This window comes from Tamandua tetradactyla, chromosome 9 (assembly GCF_023851605.1).
Source record: "Tamandua tetradactyla isolate mTamTet1 chromosome 9, mTamTet1.pri, whole genome shotgun sequence".
In the NCBI taxonomy this organism is placed as follows: domain Eukaryota; kingdom Metazoa; phylum Chordata; class Mammalia; order Pilosa; family Myrmecophagidae; genus Tamandua; species Tamandua tetradactyla.
In genome coordinates this window covers 87,704,151-87,724,344 of record NC_135335.1, presented here as the reverse complement: position 1 = coordinate 87,724,344, position 20,194 = coordinate 87,704,151, and the positions used below count along the sequence as shown (strand labels likewise).

The 20,194-nt window shown below is 36.0% G+C and overlaps 1 protein-coding gene across 5 annotated transcripts in view; it reads right to left on the bottom strand.

Moving 5' to 3' along the window:
* WDR70 (WD repeat domain 70) overlaps positions 1 to 20,194 on the bottom strand; it is a 516,692-nt gene that overhangs the window by 44,449 nt on the left and 452,049 nt on the right. For all 5 annotated transcript variants that reach the window (XM_077117003.1, XM_077117005.1, XM_077117006.1 and 2 more), the window contains 2 exons: positions 18,362 to 18,446; positions 16,683 to 16,821 (listed from right to left, as the gene is read on the bottom strand). In XM_077117003.1, the coding sequence (XP_076973118.1) occupies positions 16,683 to 16,821; positions 18,362 to 18,446 (224 nt within the window). The remainder of the gene's footprint in view (positions 1 to 16,682; positions 16,822 to 18,361; positions 18,447 to 20,194) is intronic.

The window sequence follows — 20,194 nt, the reverse complement described above, 5'->3', positions numbered from 1 at the left end:
ATAACTGAATCTGAATTAAGAATCTACTAGTTAAATTAAAAAAGATAAAGTTGTTCTTTAAAGAGAAAATGGAAATAAGAAAAGAAATGAAGTGGTAAGTATATCAGAATTTGTCTTCTACTCGAAGGAAGAATAATGATTAGACCTTCAATAAAATACAGTGTCAAATTACAACAAATAATTTTTACTTCAAAGCTGATAGTGTTTTGCAAAACATATCTAGGGAAGATATATTAATGAATTAGTATAATAACCTAAACAAATTAGGTTCATTAGTTTTAAATTACCAGTATTTTAAGTATCTACAGTAAATTTGTATTTCCCCCACTAAACTTTAAAACACAGCTATTTTTAGTAAGTCTGAAGTTTTAAAGAAGCAGATAATTAAAATGAAACATGCACTTCTTTCATCTATTCCAAAAGAAAACATACTTATGCTCGAAAATTTCAAAGTAATTAGAAAAAAAATTTACCAAACCAAAAAATAACAAAAAAAGATCTCTTTTCTTTCTGGGGCCAAGATGGCAGCTTAGTGAGGTGTGGGATTTAGTTTGTCCTCCAGAGTAGCTATAAAATAGCCAGGAATAGTACAGAACAACTGCTGGGGCCACGTGAGTGACCAGACACACAGCGTACCCCAGTCTGGACCAGCTGCAAGCCAATCCAGAATTATGAGTTCCTTAAGCCATGGGGGCCAGCACCCCTCCCCCCCAGGCTGCTTCCCAGAGGGGAAAGGAAAGAGACTTTAGTAGCGCTGGGGCTGAGCGCAACCAAGCTCCAACTGTGGAATTAATTAACAAAATCTGACTACTAAAAATAGGCCTCCAGCACAGCTGAACCTCAAGCAAAAGCTGAGGTTGCTGGGTTCTGCCCTGGTGCAGAGGAGGCAGGGCTGACAGGAAAAAAAAAGGAAAAGGAAAAAAAAAAACAATAGAGGTTTTTTTGATCAGTCAGCACATAATACTTGAAAGGTCTGGGCCCTGAAGGAAAGGAGGGGGCACATAGGGCCTGGAGATACAGAAAGCAACATAACAACTTAAGCTTTTGATTGGCAAACCGAGGAACCAGGATCCTGGTCTGAAAAGGATTTTTCTTTCTCTTTTTTGTGGTTCTGTTTCTACAGCTTGACTACTCTTTGGATACAGCTGCAAGATTTCTCAGGCTTCAACTGCCCCAGGCATAGGTGTAATTAAGCTTGGTTGAGTGTTTGTCTGGAGCCTGTGCCTTCCCCAGGAGAGGGTGCGGCCCAGCTCAGGTGGATTCCCTCCCTCAAAGAATTCAGACCCCAGGGTCTGGAAAACTGAAGTAATTAAAGCCAGCCTACAACCTCTCTGTTTAAACCATGCCCCTGGCAGGGAGAGTTGGCTGAACTCATGGGAACCGAGGTAGAAAAGCACCACATACTGGGCAGGATAGGAAAAAGAGAGTCCAGAGGCTTCATAGGAAAGCCTTTCAACCTGCTGGGTGGCACCCTCAGGGAAAACTGATGCAAGTGACTCTTTCCTCCTGAGATGGAGGCCAGTTTGGTCTGGGAAAATCTGGCTGAGGTCTATAACAACTAAGTAGACTCTTCTAAGAGGTGAAAAAAACGCATCATACAGGCAGGGCAGGAAACAGAAAAACAAGAATGGAAAGATTCTGATCTGTTAAACAAAACCTAAGCTAGAGGTCCAGAATAAGCTAAACTGAATGTCAAAGAACAGATAGACAACAAAGTCATCCAGCAAGAAAATCCTAGGTAAAAGAAGCAAAAACAATCTCCAAAATAAACTTATTAAGTTAATTAATGCCTAGACGCCAGCAGAAAATAATGAATCACACTAGGAAAATGGAAGATATGGCCCAGTCAAAGGAACAAACCAATAATTCAAATGAGATACAGGAAGTGAAACAATTAATTCAGAATGTTTGAACAGGCATGGAAAACCTCATAAAAAATCAAATCAATGAACTGAGGGAGGATACAAAGAAGGCAAGGAATGAACAAAAAGAAGAAATCGTAAGTCTGAAAAGACAAATCACAGAACTTATGGGAATGAAAAGCACAGTAGAAGAGATAAAAAAACAATAGAAACTTACAATGTTAGATTTGAAGAGGAAGAAGATAGGATTAGTGAATTGGAGGACAAGACTTCTGAAATCTGACAAGCAAAAGAAAATATAGGGAAAAGAATGGGAAAATATGAGCAGGGACTCAGGGAACTGAATGACAACATGAAGCGCACAAATATGTATGCTGTGAGTGTCCCACAAGGAGAAGAAAAGGGAAAAGGAGGAGAAAAACTAATGGAGGAAATCATCACTGAAAATTTCCCAACTCTTTTCAAAGACTTAAAATTACAGATCCAAGAAGTACAGTGTACCCCAAACAGAATAGATTCAGATAGACATACTCCAAGACACTTACTAATCAGAAACTCAGATGTTGAAGAGAAAGAGAGAATCTTGAAAACAGCAAGAAAAAAGCAATCCATCATATACCAGGGATGCCCAATAAGACTATGCATAGATTTCTTGGCAGAAACCATGGAGGCAAGAAGATAGTGGGATGATATATTTAAGGTACTAAAAGAGAAAAACTGCCAACCAAGAATTCTATATCCAGCAAAACTGTCCTTCAAAAATGAAGGGGAAATTAAAATATTTTCAGGCAAAAAATCACTGAGAGAATTTGTGACCAAGAGATCAGCTCTGCAAAGCATGCTAAAGCAAACACTAGAGACAGATAGGAAAAGACAGGAGACAGAGGTGTGGAGAAGAATGCAGAAATGAAGACTATCAGTAAAGGTAAAAAGAAGAAAACTTACATATGACATATAAAATCCAAAGGGCGAAATGGTAGAAGAAAGTACTGCCCGTACAGTAATAACACTAAATGTTAATGGATTAAACTCCCCAGTCAAGAGACAAAGACTGGAAGAATGGATTGAAAAAAGGGACCCATCAATATGCTGTCTACACGAAACACATCTTAGACCAAAGGATAAACATAGGTTGAAAGTGAAAGGTTGGGAAAAGATGTTTCATGCAAATAACAATCAGAAAAAAGCAGGAGTAGCTTTACTATTATCCAACAAATTAGACTTCAAATGTAAAACAGTTAAAAGAGACAAAGAAGGACACTATGTATTAATAACAGTAAGAATTCAACAAGAAGACATAACAATCATATATATTTATGCACCAAGTCAGAATGCTCCAAAATACATGTGGCAAACACTGAAAAGAGAAATAAACACATCTACCATAATAGTTGGAGACTTCAATTCCCCACTCTCATCAATGGACAGAATATATAGACAGAGGATCAATAAAGAAACAGAAAATTTGAATAATACAATAAATGAGCTAGACTTAACAGATATTTATGGAACACTACACCCCACAACAGCAGGATACACCTTTGTCTCAAGTGCTCATGGATCATTCTCAAGGACAGACCATATGCTGGGTCACAAAGCAAGTCTCAATAAATTTTAAAAGAATGAAATCATATAAAACACTTTCTCAGATCATCCAGGAATGAAATTGGAAATCAATAATAGGCAGAGTTCCAGAAATATCACAGATATATGGAGGCTCAATACACTCTTAAACAACCAGTGGGTCAAGGAAGAAATTACAAGAAAAATCAGTAAATATCTCGAGGCAAATGAAAATGAAAACACAACATATTAAAATCTATGGGTGCTAAGAGGGAAATGCATTGCTCTAAATGCCTATATCAAAAAAGAAGAAAGAGCAAAAATCGAGGAATTAACTGTTCACTTGGAAGAACTAGAGAAAGAACAACAAACTAACCCCAAAGCAAGCAAAAGGAAAGGAATAATGAAGATTAGAGCAGAAATAAATGAAATTGAGAACATGAAAACAAATGAGAAAATCAACAAAACCAGATATTGGTTCTATGAGAAAATCAGTAATATTGATGGACCCTTAGAGGGTGACAAAAAGAAGAAGAGAGAGGATGGAAATAAATACAATCAGAAATGGAAGAGGAGACACTGACCCTGCAGAAATAAAGAAGGTAATGAGAGGATACTATGAACAACTTAATGCTAATAAACTAGACAATGTAGATGAAATGGACAACTTCCTAGAAAGGCATGAACAACATAGACCTGAGAAGAAATACACGACCTCAACAAACCAATCACAAGTACAGAAAATGAATTTTGAAATTTGAAATTTCATTAAGAAGCTCCCAAAAAGAAAAGTCCAGGACCAGATGGCTTCACATGTGAATTCAACCAAATATTCAACAAAGAGTTAGTACCAATCCTGCACAAAGAATTTGAGAATTACAACATCACCCTCATACCAAAGCCAGACAAAGACACTACAAGAAAAGAAAATTATAGACCAAGCTCTCTAATGACTATAGATGCAAAAATCCTAAACAAAATTCTTGCAAATTGAATCCAGCACCACATTAAAAGAATTATACACCATGACCAAGTAGGATTCAGCTCAGATATGCAAGGATGGTTCAACATAAGAAAATCAATTAATGTAATACACCATATCAACAAATCAAAGCAAAAAACCACATGATCATCTCGATTGATGCAGAAAAGGCATTTGACAAAGGTCAACATCCTTTCTTGTTGAAAATAATTCAAAGGATAGGAAAAAAGAAGGGAACCTCCTCAACATGATAAAGGGATATATGAAAAACCCACAGCTAACATCATCCTCAATGGGGAAAAACTGAAAACTTTCCCCCTAAGATCAGGAACAAGACAAGGATGTCCACTATCACCATTGTTATTCCATATTGTGTTGGAAGTTCTAGCCAAAGCAATTAGACAAGAAAAAGAAATACAAGGCATCAAAATTGGAAAGGAAGAAGCAAAACTCTCACTATTTGCAGATGATATGATACTATATGTCAAAAACCCTGAGAAATCCACAGCAAAACTACTAGAGCTTATAAATGAGTACAGCAAAGTGGCAGGTTACAAGATCACTCTAAAATCTGTAGTGTTTCTATACACTAGTAATGGACAATCTGAGGGGGAAATCAAGAAAACAATTCCACTTACAACTGCAATCAAAAGAATAAAATACATAGGAATAAATTTAACTAAAGATAAAAAAGACCTCTACAAAGAAAACTATAATAAATTGCTAAAAGAAATCACAGAAGACCTAAATAAATGGAAGGGAATATTGTGTTCATGGATTGAAGACTAAATATAGTTAAGAGGTCAATTCTAGCTAAACTGATTTACAGACTCAATGCAATACCAATTAATATCCCAAAAACTTAGTTTTCAGAAATAGAAAAACCAATAATCAAATTTATCTGGAAGGATAAGGTGTCCCGAATAACTAAAAATATCCTGAGAAAGAAAATGAAGTTGGAGGTCTCATGCTACCTGACTTTAAGGCATATTATGAAGTTACAGAGGTCAAAAAAGCATGCTACTGGCATAAAGATAAATATACTGACTAAATTAATTGAACAGAGTGTTCAGATACAGACCCTCTCATCTATGGACAGTTGATCTTTGATAAGGCAGTCAAGCCAACTCACCTGGGACAGAACAGTCTCTTCAATACATGGTGCCTAGAGAACTGGATATCCACATGCAAAAGAAGGAAAGAGAATACACATCTCACACCCCATACAAAAATTAACTCAAAATGGATCAAAGACCTAAATATTAGATCTAAGGCCATAAACTTTTAGAAGAAAATATACAGAAATATCTTATAAATCTTATAATAATGGGACATGGTTTCCTAGACTTTACACCCAAAGCACAAGCATTGAAGGAAGAAAGAAATAAATGGGAACTCCTCAAAATTAAACACTTTTGTGCATCCTTTGTCAAGAAAGTAAAAAGACAGCCTACACAATGGGAGACAATATTTGGAAACAATATATCAGATAAACATCTAGTGACCAGAATATATAGATTGTTCAACTCAACAACAAAAAGACAGACAACCTAATTATAAAATGGGCAAAAGACATGAACAGACACTTCTCAGAAGAGGAAATACAAATGGCCAAAAGGTACAAGAAAAGATGCTCAACTTCCCTTGCTATTAGGGAAATGCAAATCAAAACCACAATGAGATATCATCTCACACCCACCAGAATGGCCATTATCAATAAAGCAGAAAACGACAAGTGCTGAAGAGGATGTGGAGAAACAGGAACACTTATCTACTGTTGGTGGGAATGTCAAATGGTAAAACTGTTGTGAAGGCAGTTTGGTGGTTCCTCAGGAAGCTAAGTATTGAATTGCCATATGACCCTGCAATACTATTGCTAGGTATCTACTCAGAGGACATGAGGGCAAGGACATAAATGGACATTTGCACACCAATATTTATAGCAGCATTATTTACAATTGTGAAGAGATGGAAACAGCTAAAATGTCCATCAACAGGAGTGACTAAACAAACTGTGGTAAATACATATGATGGAATATTATGCAGCTGTAAGACAGAATAAAGTTATGAAGTATGTAACAACATGCATGGACCTTGAGGACATTAGGTTGAGTAAGATTAGCCAGAAACAAAATGACAAATACTGTATGGTCTCACTGATATGAACCAACATTAGTGAATAAACTTGGAGAATTTCATTGGTAACAGAGACCATCAGGAGATAGAAATAGGGTAAGATATTGGGTAACTGGAGCTGAAGGGATACAAATTGTGCAACAGGACTGATTGTAAAAACTCAAAAATGGATAGCACAATACTACCTAACTGTAAGACAATTATGTTAAAACACTGAATGAAGCTGAATGTTAGAATGATAGGTGGAGGAGGACTGGGGGCACAAATGAAATCAGAAGGAAAGATAGATGATAAAGACTGAGATGGTATAATATAGGAATGCCTAGAGTGTATAATGATAGTAACTAAATATGCAAATTAAAAAATGTTTTTGCATGAGGAAGAATAAAGGAATGTCATTACTGCAGGGTGCTGGAAATAGATGGTAATTCATATTTTAAAACTTTAATTTATGTGCAAGACTAAAGGAAAAAAAATTTTTTGGTACAAAATCTGTATTTTGACTAGTGCATTTCCTAATATAACTTATGTGGACAGTTTAACTGAATACCATAAGTACATGGAACCTCGAGTAGGGCATGAGATTTTGTAGGTTTGTCCAGAATGATGCCCTTATAAATCCCAGAGTGATCTGAACAGTGAATAAAAAGTATTTACAAAGTTCCCTTGGGGGTATGTGAGAAAGTGGGTAATTGAATTTTCCCAAGTGGAGAATTCCTGACATCCTCACAAGCAGTGGGGACAACCAAGGCAATAGGCTGAGCCCACAATGTTGGAGTTTGCTCATATGAAACTTAACCCTGTAAAGGATAGGCTATGTCTACTTAAAATTAGGCCTAAGAGTCACCCCCAGAGAGCCTCTTTCGTTGCTCAGATGTGGCCTCTGTCTCAGCCAACAAGACAAGCAGAATCACTACCCTCCCCCTCTCTACATGGGACATAACTGCCAGGGGTGTGGACCCTCCTAGCAACGTGGGACAGAAATCCTAGAATGAGCTGGGATTCAGCATCAAGGGATTAAGAAAACCTTCTTAACCAAAAGGGCAAAGAGCAAAATGTGACAAAATAAAGTGTCAATGGCTGAGAGATTCCTAACAGAGTCGAGAGGTTATCCTGGAGGTTATTCTTACGCATTATATAGATATCATCTTTTTAGTTAATGTATAATGGAGAGACTGGAGGGAAGTGTCTGAAAATGTAAAACTGCTCCAGTAGCCATGTTTCTTGAAGATGATTGTATAATGATATAGCTTTCACAGTGTGACTGTGTGATTGTGAAAACCTTGTGCCTGATGCTTCTTTTATCAAACTTTATCAACAGACCAGTAAAACATATGGATTAAAAATAAATAAATAATAGGGGGAACAAATGTTAAAATAAATTTAGTAGATTGAAATGCTGGTGATCAGTGAGGAGGGGTAGGGGTATAGTATATACAAATTTTTTTCTTTTTTCTCTTTATTTCTTCTTCTGGATTGATGCAAATGTTCTGAGAGGTGATTGTGGTAATGAACATACAACTATGTGATGATAGTGTGATTTATTGTTTATATACCAAGAATGGAATGATCATATGGTAAGAATGTTAGTGTTTGTATGTTGTTATGTTTTAAAAAAATTTAAAAATAAAAAAAAAGAATAAAGGATAGTGGAGAATAGGCTATTTCAGTATGTCCCAATAAGATCATAAAATTAATAAAAGGTAAAGCAAAATTAATAAATATATGTTTAACAATACCAACTGTGTGCCATGCATTATGCTAAGTGTTAGGAATGTAATGGTAAACAAAGCTGTCATATAATGCCCTTACCACCTACTTAGCACCTTCAGCCTCAAGGAGATACTGATTCCAACTTGTTCACCAGAGAATTTAGAAATGGCTTCCAGTATCAAAGACAGTAGAAATGTTCAGAGAATATAAGCCACAAAGAAACATCAAAAACAAATAAAAGACTAAGTTTGGTTTACTTAGACAGGAGAAGACTGCACAGTAACTTTATAATCTTCAAGGAAATAGAAGAAGTTGACCAGCTGTTTCTCAACTCTATGAGGACTAGAGTAAAGGATGAGGGCTCAAAGATGAGAATGTGAGGTTAGGAGTAAGTATAAAAATGATCTGATGGTAAAGCATTCACACACAGGAATGAATTCTTTAGGGATGTTGTAAAATCTTCTGTTAAAGGATCTACTTCTGGAGGTTTTGTTCCATTCCACTGACATACACTGTCTTTGTTAACCGACCTCTATTGTAAAAATGGGTAGAGTGCAATATTAGAGATCAATAAGAGGAAGGGTGTGCCAGTTTGAAAAGATTTATGTACCCTACCTAGGAAAACCATGTTTTAATCCTAATCCTATTTTGTAAAGACAGCCGTTTCTTCTAATCCCTATTTAGTATTGTTTATCTGAAACTTTAATTATATCATCTCCCTGGAGAGGTGGCTCGATCAAGAGTGGTTGTTAAACTGGATTAGGTAGAGACTGAAATCCTACAAAAGAGGAAACATTTTGAAGAAAGCAGGAGATTCTGGGAGCAGAGAAGGATGACAGAATGCCACAGAACCATGAAGCAGAGAGTCTACCAGCCAGCGATCTTTGGAGATGGAGAAGGAAAGTGCCTCCTGGGGAGCTTCATGAAACAGGAAGCCAGGAGACAAAGCTAGCAGATAACGCTATTGTACTACCTTATTCAAAAACAAAATTGAGTTCGTAAACTCAAAATTCAAGTTATATTCTAGAATTCATCTTGGAAATGCAGCCAAGCACAAAACTCAAATCAAAGAATTAGATGATAAATGAGTAATGTGTGTATGTTTTTTTTTTAACTTCAGAAATATCTAAAAATCATTTTAGCAGAATTAAAAATGTCTGCAAACATCATACAGTAAAAATAGTAAATGCTAAAGAAACATTTGTCAGCTCCTAGTAAAAAGTTTACAGTCCTTACTGTACATACTCAACAGAGAAAGAAAAATTTTCAGAGCACATGACAATTTGGAGTATGGATTAAAACAAGTTTTGTTTTTTTTTTAAATTGTTTAAAAAATAAATATGGAAAATTCACTTATATTTTAAAGCTTTTTTTTACATGAAGAATGTAGGGCAGTTGTTAATTATTAGGAAATTAATTGCATAGTTTAACATCACCTTACTGAAAACAAATGTTTGACTCGATATACACTCTGCACTTGTCATCCCGGATTTTAACTATTCAGGGGGTTATTTTGTTTTAAAGAGGATGTGGAAAGGAAACAATCAGTCATAGCTTTTTGAAGTAAATGGACATATTTAGGAGGGCCCTAAAGTCACCATTGTTTGCATCTAGTCAAACAAATACATTACCAACTATTGATATGAAGAATATGAGATGCGGGCAGGCCACAGTGGCTCAACAGGCAAGAAAGCCTGCCTGCTATGCCAGAGGACCCAGGTTCGATTCCTGGTACCTGCCCGTGTAAAAAGAAAAAAAGAAGAATATGAGATGTTGCCTCTTATGTGAATTAAAATTCAACAGAGTAGTACCTTACTAAAGTACGTGTGGTATTTCCAAAATGATGACTATTCATTTGAAGAGAGGAATACAGTAAAATAAGAGAGATGGGTTTTTTTGGCCTTTCTAACAAATATCCACCCTTTATTCACCCCAAGGAATGCATTTGTTTACTTTCTTATATTCCAAGAGGACTTAAAACTTGAGACAATAGGCTAAAAGGACAATTAAGGTACCTTTAAGGTACCCTTTAAGGTACCATTCTACTATCTAAACAGAAAACAAAGCAGTTTGATGTGAAAAGAGAGGAAACCACTAAATCAATGATTTTAAAGGCTGCTTTAAAGTATTTTGTCCCTTTCAATGTTCTCTCTTTTAATTTATTCACCTATTAAAACAGATCTCAACGCCTGTTTTCTGACTTTTCAAAGATGACCAACACATGGTATACCCTATTTACTTAATGATCCTTCTCCTTAGTGTCTCTTTATTTGCGCATCCTTTAAATGCTGGTGCTTCTTAGGACTCATCTTTCTATCATTTATGTTCCTTTCCTTATTCAAACTCATTGGCAGTCAACATTTCTACTATGAATTATACTTATTTTTCCTAAAATTGTGTCTACCTTCTCCTAGGCACCAATCTCATTTACCCAATTGCCTACTGAGCATCTCTACCCAGAGGTCCTGAAATCACCTCAAGTTCACCAAATCAACAACAGAACTACCTTTCTTCCCTAGTATAGTCAGGGTTCTCTAGAGAAACAGAATGAACAAGATATAATGTGAGATATTATAAGAATTGTCTCATATGACTATAGGCATAGACAAGTTTAAATTCCACAGGGTAGGCCAAAAAATGGAACTCTGATGAAAGTTTTTGATGAATTCCCCAGCAGAAGCTGGCTGGCTGAAGCAGAGATGGAAATTCTCTCTTCTGTCTGCTGAAATCAAAATTTCTTTTCAAAACTTCAACTAATTGAACGAAACTGCTCTCATTATTGATGACTGATGCTAGATGTGATCAGCCATAGAAGTAATCAATTTAATGATGATTTAAGTCGATGAAATGTCCTCATAGTAGCAATCAGGCCAATGCTTGCCTGACCAAACAACTGAACCCATAACCTGGCCAACTGGACACATGAACTTAACTATCACACACACACCATACTTGCTTTATTTCCTGTATTTTTAATCTTGGGAAATATTCACCAGTCTCCCAAGACCTTCATATTCAAATGTTCACCAAATCTTGTAAATCTAGCCTTCATATTCGTAATAAAAAAGAACTGTTCTAAAACCTAAACATGTAAATATAATTCATTGCTTTAAAAAAAATGACCAAAAGATAAAGTTACCTTTTTATTACTCTATACAAGATCAGTTTACTTTCCACCTCTAGATATCTCTCTTCAGGCCTCCCACTCTAAGATACACCTATGTTCTACAATAGGTATTAGTTGGACTGCTCATGTATACTACTCACTCATTCAACAAATAATGATTAAGCACCATCTATGTACCATGTACTGTTGTAAGCACTGAGGATATCACAATGAACAAAACAGACAAAGTTTTTCACCTATTGAGGCTTACGTCCTAGTGGAAAAAGAAAGACAACAAACAAACAAATATATAACATATGAGGTAACAGTAAGTGCTATGGGGAAAATAAAGCAGAGAAGGTGAGGGATGGTAGGGGTAGGGAGTTTCTATTACAGAATATGGTCAAAAAAGATCACATAAGATGACATTTGTACAAACGATCGAAAGAAATGTGGGAGCAAACCATGTGGATATTTGAGTGAACAGTGTTCCTGGAAGAGGAAAAGTGCAAAAGCCCAAAAGTAGAAATACCTTGGATTTTTTTCCAATTATTTGGAAATAATCCAAAGAAACTTGGATTATTGGGTGAACACAAAAAGACAAGTGTGCTTCAAGTACAGTAAACAAGCAGGGAGAGTGGCAGGTAATGACATGTAGCAGGGAGCCACGTCATATAAGGCCTTTTAGGCCATGATAGGTAAGGAATTTGGCTTTATCTTGCATGAGATGGGAAATCAAGGGATGGTTCTGAGCAGAGAAGTGCCATGATTCTACATTTTTTAAAAAATGCTCACAGCTGCTGTTACAGAGAATAGAGTCTAAGAGGGCTAAAGATAGAAAGACATCTAGTTATTAGGCCATATAAGAGATGATGGTAGCTTGCACTTGATGGTGGTGGAAGTGGTGAGAAACATTTGAAGGGTAAAGTCAGAGGATTTGCTTATGGACTGAAGGTAGAATACGAAATAATCAGACACTAAAATTTCCGTGTCTTTCTTCATTACACCTGCAGGTTGGGTGTCTTGGGCAAGTGAACCCTGTCGCCCTCCCATGTCCCATTTTTGGAGCCTTGGCAAGGACTTCATTGTCCCTACCCTCAACAGCTTCCTAACTGATCTCCCTGCCTTTAGACAGGCTTCCCTCTAAAACTTTCTCCTAACTGCTATCAGGAGTATGCTTCCTAAATGAAAAGAAGATCTTGTCTATCCTGCCTTAACATCCTTCAGTGTTTCACCAGAGCCTTTGGGGAAAATCCAGACTCACTGTCACAGCACATAAGAACCTTCGGATTTGGTCGTGGTTTCTATCATCATCCTCCACTTCCACTTCTTTAATCTCTCATGAGCTAGCCCCTGCACATAACACCACACCCTGCATAAATGTCCACTTTCTCTTCTTAAAGACAAAGACAAAACAAGTTTCTCTCAAATCATGCAAAGGGGCAGAAAGATTCCATAATTGCTGAAATTACAGAAAGGAATCTTTTAATAATCTGATCAAACATCCCATTTGAATGTTTGGCTCTTTCTTGCAAGCTTCATTTTCAGGTCAGAATTATTTCTCTCTCTCTCTCTCTTTCTTCTTCTTCTTCCTTTTTTTTTTTTTTTTGTAGAAAATGATCTCAAATACAGTCATTATATTGGTAATTTATCAAAAGGAGAAAGAACATGGGCATTGCCTAGGTACTCTATATAATCTGACTCTGTAACTGCTACAGGTCCAATGTCTAACGATAATGAAGAGCTAAACAGAAACAAATATATATAACACTGTACTGAGATTTTTAAATTGTTTTATTTTTTACTTACTGTTCATTATATAGTTTTTTAGTTTCTTAAATACTAGACCATAAAATGGGTTGGCTTAACAAAAGGAATTTATTGGGGGCGGGCCGCGGTGGCTCAGCGGGCAAAGTGCTTGCCTGCTATGCCGGAGGACCTCGGTTCGGTTCCCGGCCCCAGCCCATGTAACAAAAACGGAGAAACAGAATACAATAAAACAAGAAAATGTTTAAAAATGTTTCCCTTTCTTCCTTCCTTCCTTCCTTCTATCCTTCCTTCCTTCTCTCTGTCTTTCCTTTAAAAAAAAAAGAAAAAAAAAAAAAAAAAAAAGGAATTTATTGGTTCATGGTTTTAGAGGCTAGAAGGTTTCATCTTGGGGTCAATATCTTCTGGCTAGCAGGCACTCTCTGGGGTTTCTTGGTGTAACAGTAGGTTCATGAATCAATTTGGCTAGGTAATGTTGCCTAGCTCTTTGGTCAAGCCAGCACTGACCTACCTGTTACTGTGAGGACATCGCATGGACTTAAATCATCATTAAGTTGACTGTATCTCTGGTTGATTACATCTACAATCAACTGAAGTAATTGGATGAAACATCTCTCATTGCTGAAGGTAATCAGTTGAAGGCTTTGAAAGGAAAAGGGATGATTTCAGCAGTCAGAAGAGAGAATGTTCATCTATACTTAAGCTGACCAGCTTCTAGGGAATTTGTTGAAAACCTTCAGCATTCCCAGCATCAGCATGCCCTACAGAATTTGGACTCATGCATTTCCACATTTGTGTGAGACACGTTTTATAAAATCTCATAATGTTTATAGATATCTCCCGTCAGTTCTGTTTCCACAGAGAACCCTGACTAATAAACTTGGCTTTTCTGTCACATGGCAGTGCACATGGCAACATCTTCTTCCATCTATTCTGGTTTCCTTGGACTTCTGGTTCTGGTTATTCCCCATGGTTTCTCTTTCCACATCCAGTTTCCTTTGTTTATAAGGACTTTAGCTATATTGGAAGTAGGCCCAACCACACGCAGTTTGGGCACACCTTAACAAATAACATCTTCAAACCAGAGGTTGGGACCTGAACATGTCATATGGGGGACATGATTCAATTCTTGACACACAGGGTATTAATATACCTGGTTTGTTAACTGTCCCTTTGTTTACAATCAGTACTCCCATGGTTTAAAAAAAAATGAAATCAGTTACACAGATATGCTTCAACAACATGTAAATTCTAAGTCTATCACCAGGATACATATTCATTTTCTACAAAAACATCTGGCATGCTACATATCACAAATATGATCAATATATGTACAGATGGTCACAGTGCAGATAACACAATGGATACATACTACTGAACATCCTCACCAATCCCCTTTGAATTCTGAAAAAGACTACTATACATCCCTGTGAAATAATTCTTAAATTTTGGTAGAAGCAGAGCCACAAAAAGCTTGGAGTGCATACAGAGAAACTGTGTCCCACTACCTTACAATAGTTTTAATCTTCACTGAATCTTCCTACCACTGGACAATGGACTAAAGGCACTTTAGTCCCTTATTAGCTTGGGTTAATAGACCTACTTCCCTTCTGCTGTGATCATCCTAAGACCAATACCAGTTTCTCGTTGACTAAGAATAAACAAATCATTTTCTGGTAAGGAAGCTACTTTGCTTGTATTGATTGCGAGCAGGTATAAGAGGGAACTAATTTTGAAAGGTGGAGTTAATTATTTAGCATTCTGGGTTTATCAACAGCACAAATAGTATAATTCTAGCAATATTATTACAAATACATATTTTAGCACAGCCTTCCCATGAAGAGAAAAATTCCAAAATGGAGGTACAAAGCAGAAGTGAAGGAAGGAGCACCAAGAGAAATGTGCATGAGGTACTCAGAAGAATCAGCAGCACTAAGTCACAGGTGAAGATTAGAGGCAAATGATGATTCTGGAATTCAGACATTAAGTTTTCTCAGTTACTTTATATTTAATGCTGAGCTCTGTTAGAATTTTCCAGTAAGTAGAAAGCATTAATTCTAAACACCCAAACCTGTTAGAAAAGATCTAGATAGAAAAGCAACACAGAGAACATAAGTTTATTACATTGTAAAACATGGATTTTTTCAGCAAACAGCATTTCTTCCTGTAAAAAAACAGAACCCCAGCATGTCTTCAAAGCACAATCATATTTCAATATCTTTTATTTACATTTCAACTTAAGTTACAATTTAAAAAATGTGACACCAAGAATAATACTGAAATGCACAGTCACTGAGAGGCATAGCAGAACACAGCTTACTTCTTCTGGAACAACCAATTATAGTCATTTCACTTTTTCACATTAAAGCTGATATAGTCAAGAATCAAACACTTTGATTCTAGTGTTTGAGCTGGCTGCTGGATGTACCAAAAAAGTATTATTAGAGTTGGCACATTTCAAATTATGTCATGAAATTAGCATGTATAAAACTTAACTATGCATCTAGAATTAGTGTCTTTGTTATTTCATTGTCTTTACAATACTCAAACTATACCATGGTTTCAAATTTAGTCTACAAATTAAGACTCCATAGTAATACTAGAGCTTTAAAAACAGGAGCTCTTTTTTACTGGTGATTTAAAAACAGCTGTTCAATTGTCTGAGTCACTTAAGTACATTTATAAAGAGCTGAAACAACTGGAGAAATCTACATAAAAGCACTGTATAAGCTACAGAATACTACTAAAGTGTTTGACAGTGAGCCAAAGGAAATTTATGCTGACATGAATTGGTCTGTTTCAGAAAATTACAATGATTTGCCTCATAGTCTAAATAATAATATATACATTAAAAGAATTCAAATTTTCCTCTGGGAATTTTCACTATTTCTAGATTACATGTGGCTCCAGTCTCAGGACATAAATGGACAAAAGAATGATAGAATGAACTAATGAATGAATGAATGAACGAACAACTGCTGGTGTTCTAGTGCTCGTATAAATCTGTAAAGAAAACTAAGATTTTTTTGTTTTTAAGATGTAAAAGTTAAATCTGAAATGTTTTAAATCTCCAAATAACTACCTAAAAATTAAACTTGGTGGAAGCTGAGTCTTACCTTAATTACTATAACTCAGACAAGCAGAATCATGTCAAAATATGCAGAGTTTAGGAAACAATGATAAATGCCATCATTTTCTGAGGGCATAATCTCTCACCTCTTTCCCAAAACCCCCAATCATCATAAACATGCATACTGTGGAAAGCTCCATTCTGTAATTCTGTATGATGACCAGCTCTGTCCTCTTCAAACTGGTAGGCAAAGAATGAAATTTTCACTACAGAGAGAGTTATAGCAAATATTAAGTCACGGAAAAGGGAGGGGTAGATCAACCAGTCTGAAACATACTGGTAATTCCTGTGTTGGACAAAAAAGTAACTACCATTGTGATGTGATGGCCAGGACTTAGGTTCTATTAAAACACAAAAAGAATACATAGCTAATACACCAAATTCACTTTATTCCCAAAGAGGGGAAGGAAAGAATATACATACTGCATCTGTGATGTCTATTTCATATACTCTTTGGAAAGTCTTGCGCTCAAAGAAAACAAGTTTGCCGCTGCCACATCCCCTTTGAACAGATGTACCGGTGACTAGGAGTTTGTCATCTGGACTAAAACAGCAATCAGTCCTAAGGACGAAATGAGTTTATAAGGTTATAACACTACAACAGTGCAGTAACAATATATGAGTTAAATAAAATACAAGCAACATCATCACAGTAAGAGCTAAGTGTTCTATAGGGCTTACAAATCAAGCACTTATATTAATGCCTTTAATCTGCACAATAATCTTATGAGTTAGATATTATTATCCCCATTTTATAGATGAGGAAACTGAGGCAGAGAGAAGTTAAATCTTGTCCAGATCACACAAATAAGTAGTTTAGCAGAGATTCAAATTTAGGCAATCTGATTCCAGAATCTATGCTTTTAAATTCTACATTATAATATTTTTAATATAAAGGGAGTGTGGCAAAAACTCAACCTCTTTGTAAAACTAATTTCCAACTAGTGATTATTTGGGTCATTTTTTGAAATTTTATTTTACTATCTCCTCCACTACCAGCGTCTACCCCTAGCTAATTTGAATTAGGTTCAGTCAAGTGCCATGAAGTTTGCGCCACCGGAACCTCTCATTATTAGAGTTTCAAATATCTTCATCATTTATAACACACGGTGAATAATCTAAGACATGACCCAAAGAAGTTATGTAACTTAGTATCACCTGTAGCAGGCATCACACCTTAAAAAATTCCCATGAGCTACAAATTCAAGTTTGTTTGCTTATACAGATAGATGCCATGGGTAGTGGATTGTGTTAGAGTTAGAGCATGATTAGTATATAACTTTATCCATTTGATGCTACCATTCCCTTCATCTTTCCTTGCTGGTCATTATTTACAAAGATGTGAAATTTTATTAGTACTAAAAGTCAAATTTGTCTATAGCACCAATGCAAGGCTCAGAGATCAATTTCCACCTCAGGTGCCTTCTTGTGAACAATCTCAGAAAAATTTTTTTAAGTTTCAGTTGTCAACTTGATAGAATGAAGATAACAGAGTTTAGCTACCCAGGGTAAATAGTCTGAATGACTGAAAGACCCTGAATTAGTGACTGGATTGATAATATAAAATTAAGAAAATTAGTTGTATTATAAATATAAATGTTCACTAGCAATTAACAATCACCTTGATGGCATGAGTGTTCAAATTTTAGAAGACTACAAATATGGAGGCCTATTCTGTAACTCATACATTATTAAAAGAATAACTAAATCTCAAAATAATTTTTGCTATCTCAAGACTTGTGTATGCATACAGTACATGCACACACATAAACACACACATCAGTTTTTTAACTTTTTTTTTTTAACACGGGCAGGCACCGGAAATCGAACCCGGGTCTCTGGCATGGCAGGCAAGAACTCTGCCAGGAGCCACCGTGGCCCGCCCCACATACATTTCAATTTCAAAAGAACTTTGTATAGTCTGAAGATTGAGCAAAATAAAAAGGAAAAATTAAAAGCATCTTTCAAAAAGCAGACTTTAATCATTCTTTCAAGTTCCTTTCATAGAAGATCTAAAAGATAAATGATATAAATTAACAGTAAGGTGAAGAAATTTCTTTCCATTCTCCTATGCTGATCACATATTAACATATGCTACTTACATTGGGAACATGGTGGGAAGACCAGAGGCTGAAAAAAGTGGCTTATTAAATTGTCGGATATCCCATAATTTTAAAGTATCATCACCTGATTAGTAACGAGAAAAAGAAAAAAAAGAAAAGTGAATTGTGCAAAAAGATCTCTTCCAATTTAGAGTTTGCTAAATTTAGTGTATAACTATTTAAAAAAAAGAAAATAAAAGAAAATGCACATAAATATGTTTTACCTTTTTAACTGTTCAGGGAACTTGAAATCAGTAGTTGCAAGAACAGTAGAAAGCTATCTGATAACGAATTGACCTTCTAGAAATTACTTTGCAGATTGCTAGAGCAATCTGTAGACTAAAAGAAACCCTGGAGAATCTACTCTAAAGTTGATTTTAGAGCAGATGGTAGTTCCCCAGTGGTATATTTGAGCATAAACTGACTCTCAAGAAGATCTTAATTTAATAACCATCACAACTGAAAACAGTTCAATTCACAAAAGAATTATTTTCATTCTAGTGTATGGGTAAAGCTGTCCATTAATATTAATGGATGTGAGTAACTCAGCCTGTGGCTATCATTCTTTACTTTGCCAGGGTACAGCTTTTCCCACCATTTAAAGATTAATAACTATTCTTTTAAGAATTACTTTTTAAATATTTCTATTAGGGCTACTAACTAATTCCGGAGTAGAACAATAGGCAAAACTCATATAAGTAATGTTTTTTTCTGTCTTTGCTCCCCAGTGTCCACAGCTCAGATCTGTCTCAACCCCTCGGCTCCAACAAGGAATCGGTATCAGGTGCAAGTGATGTGAGTGGAGAGACTTTAATAAAAATCCCCATTTTCTCCCCAATGACCCATCCTCTGAAACCCAATTTTTGGCAGACATGCTAATTTACAACTAGTTGGATTTACACATGCTTATACTGGGGACCTAAGATTCACCTCTGGAATGTTACCTATTGCCTTTTGCTTTTAGAAAGGTTACAAATTAGGCCATAATCCTCAAACAGTATGAAAATATTAATCTGCATTAAAAAGTTCAGCTAACCTGACAGGTTTTGGAGCAAACAGGAGTACCTTACTATAAAATATGGACTATTTGTTGAATAGACTTCTATCTGCCATGTTCTATACATCCAAGAAGGAAAATGATAGAATGCAGTATACATGTTGTACTGACCAATCAAACAACACAATAGCTATTATAGGATGGAAGGGGAGGTAAGAATTATCATCAAAATGGTTCTGATTCTGGATATGGAATTGGTACTGTAGTTCCATGGTAGTAGTTGCAACCAGGGGTAGGCTGGACTATTTTAGAATCCTTGGGAAAAATATTCAAATACACACCCCTCAACTCCATCTTCTCTCCCACTCCATCTCAAATCACCCAGATGCAAGGGTAAATGTGAGAATTTCTAAGTGGAGCATCTGTTATTTGAAAAACTTCCTGGAGTATTCAGATACACTCTTGGGTGAAAACCAATGATATTAAGTAAAGAATACATGTAGTTGTAATTAGAAGTCATTCCCAGGCTCAAGCAGCAGGTTATAATTAGTGAACCAAAATATTTTATAGATATCCACATTTGCTATGCATACCACAAATAGAAAATATATGTAATGTGCTTTGATTATTTTATTATGGAAGTGAGCATAGTTTAGATGCAGTAAGGAAGTCTTCTTTGGAGGAAAGAGAAGAGGAATGGAATTCACAAGGATAAAAAAACATAGACTACTAAACTGAGGTGAAAGCTGTGTCAAGTCTCTTCCTCTCTCCTCACTTCGACTACTTGATACACTATATTGTAAATTTTCAGGAAAAGGACCCCGTCTGTGAGGTTC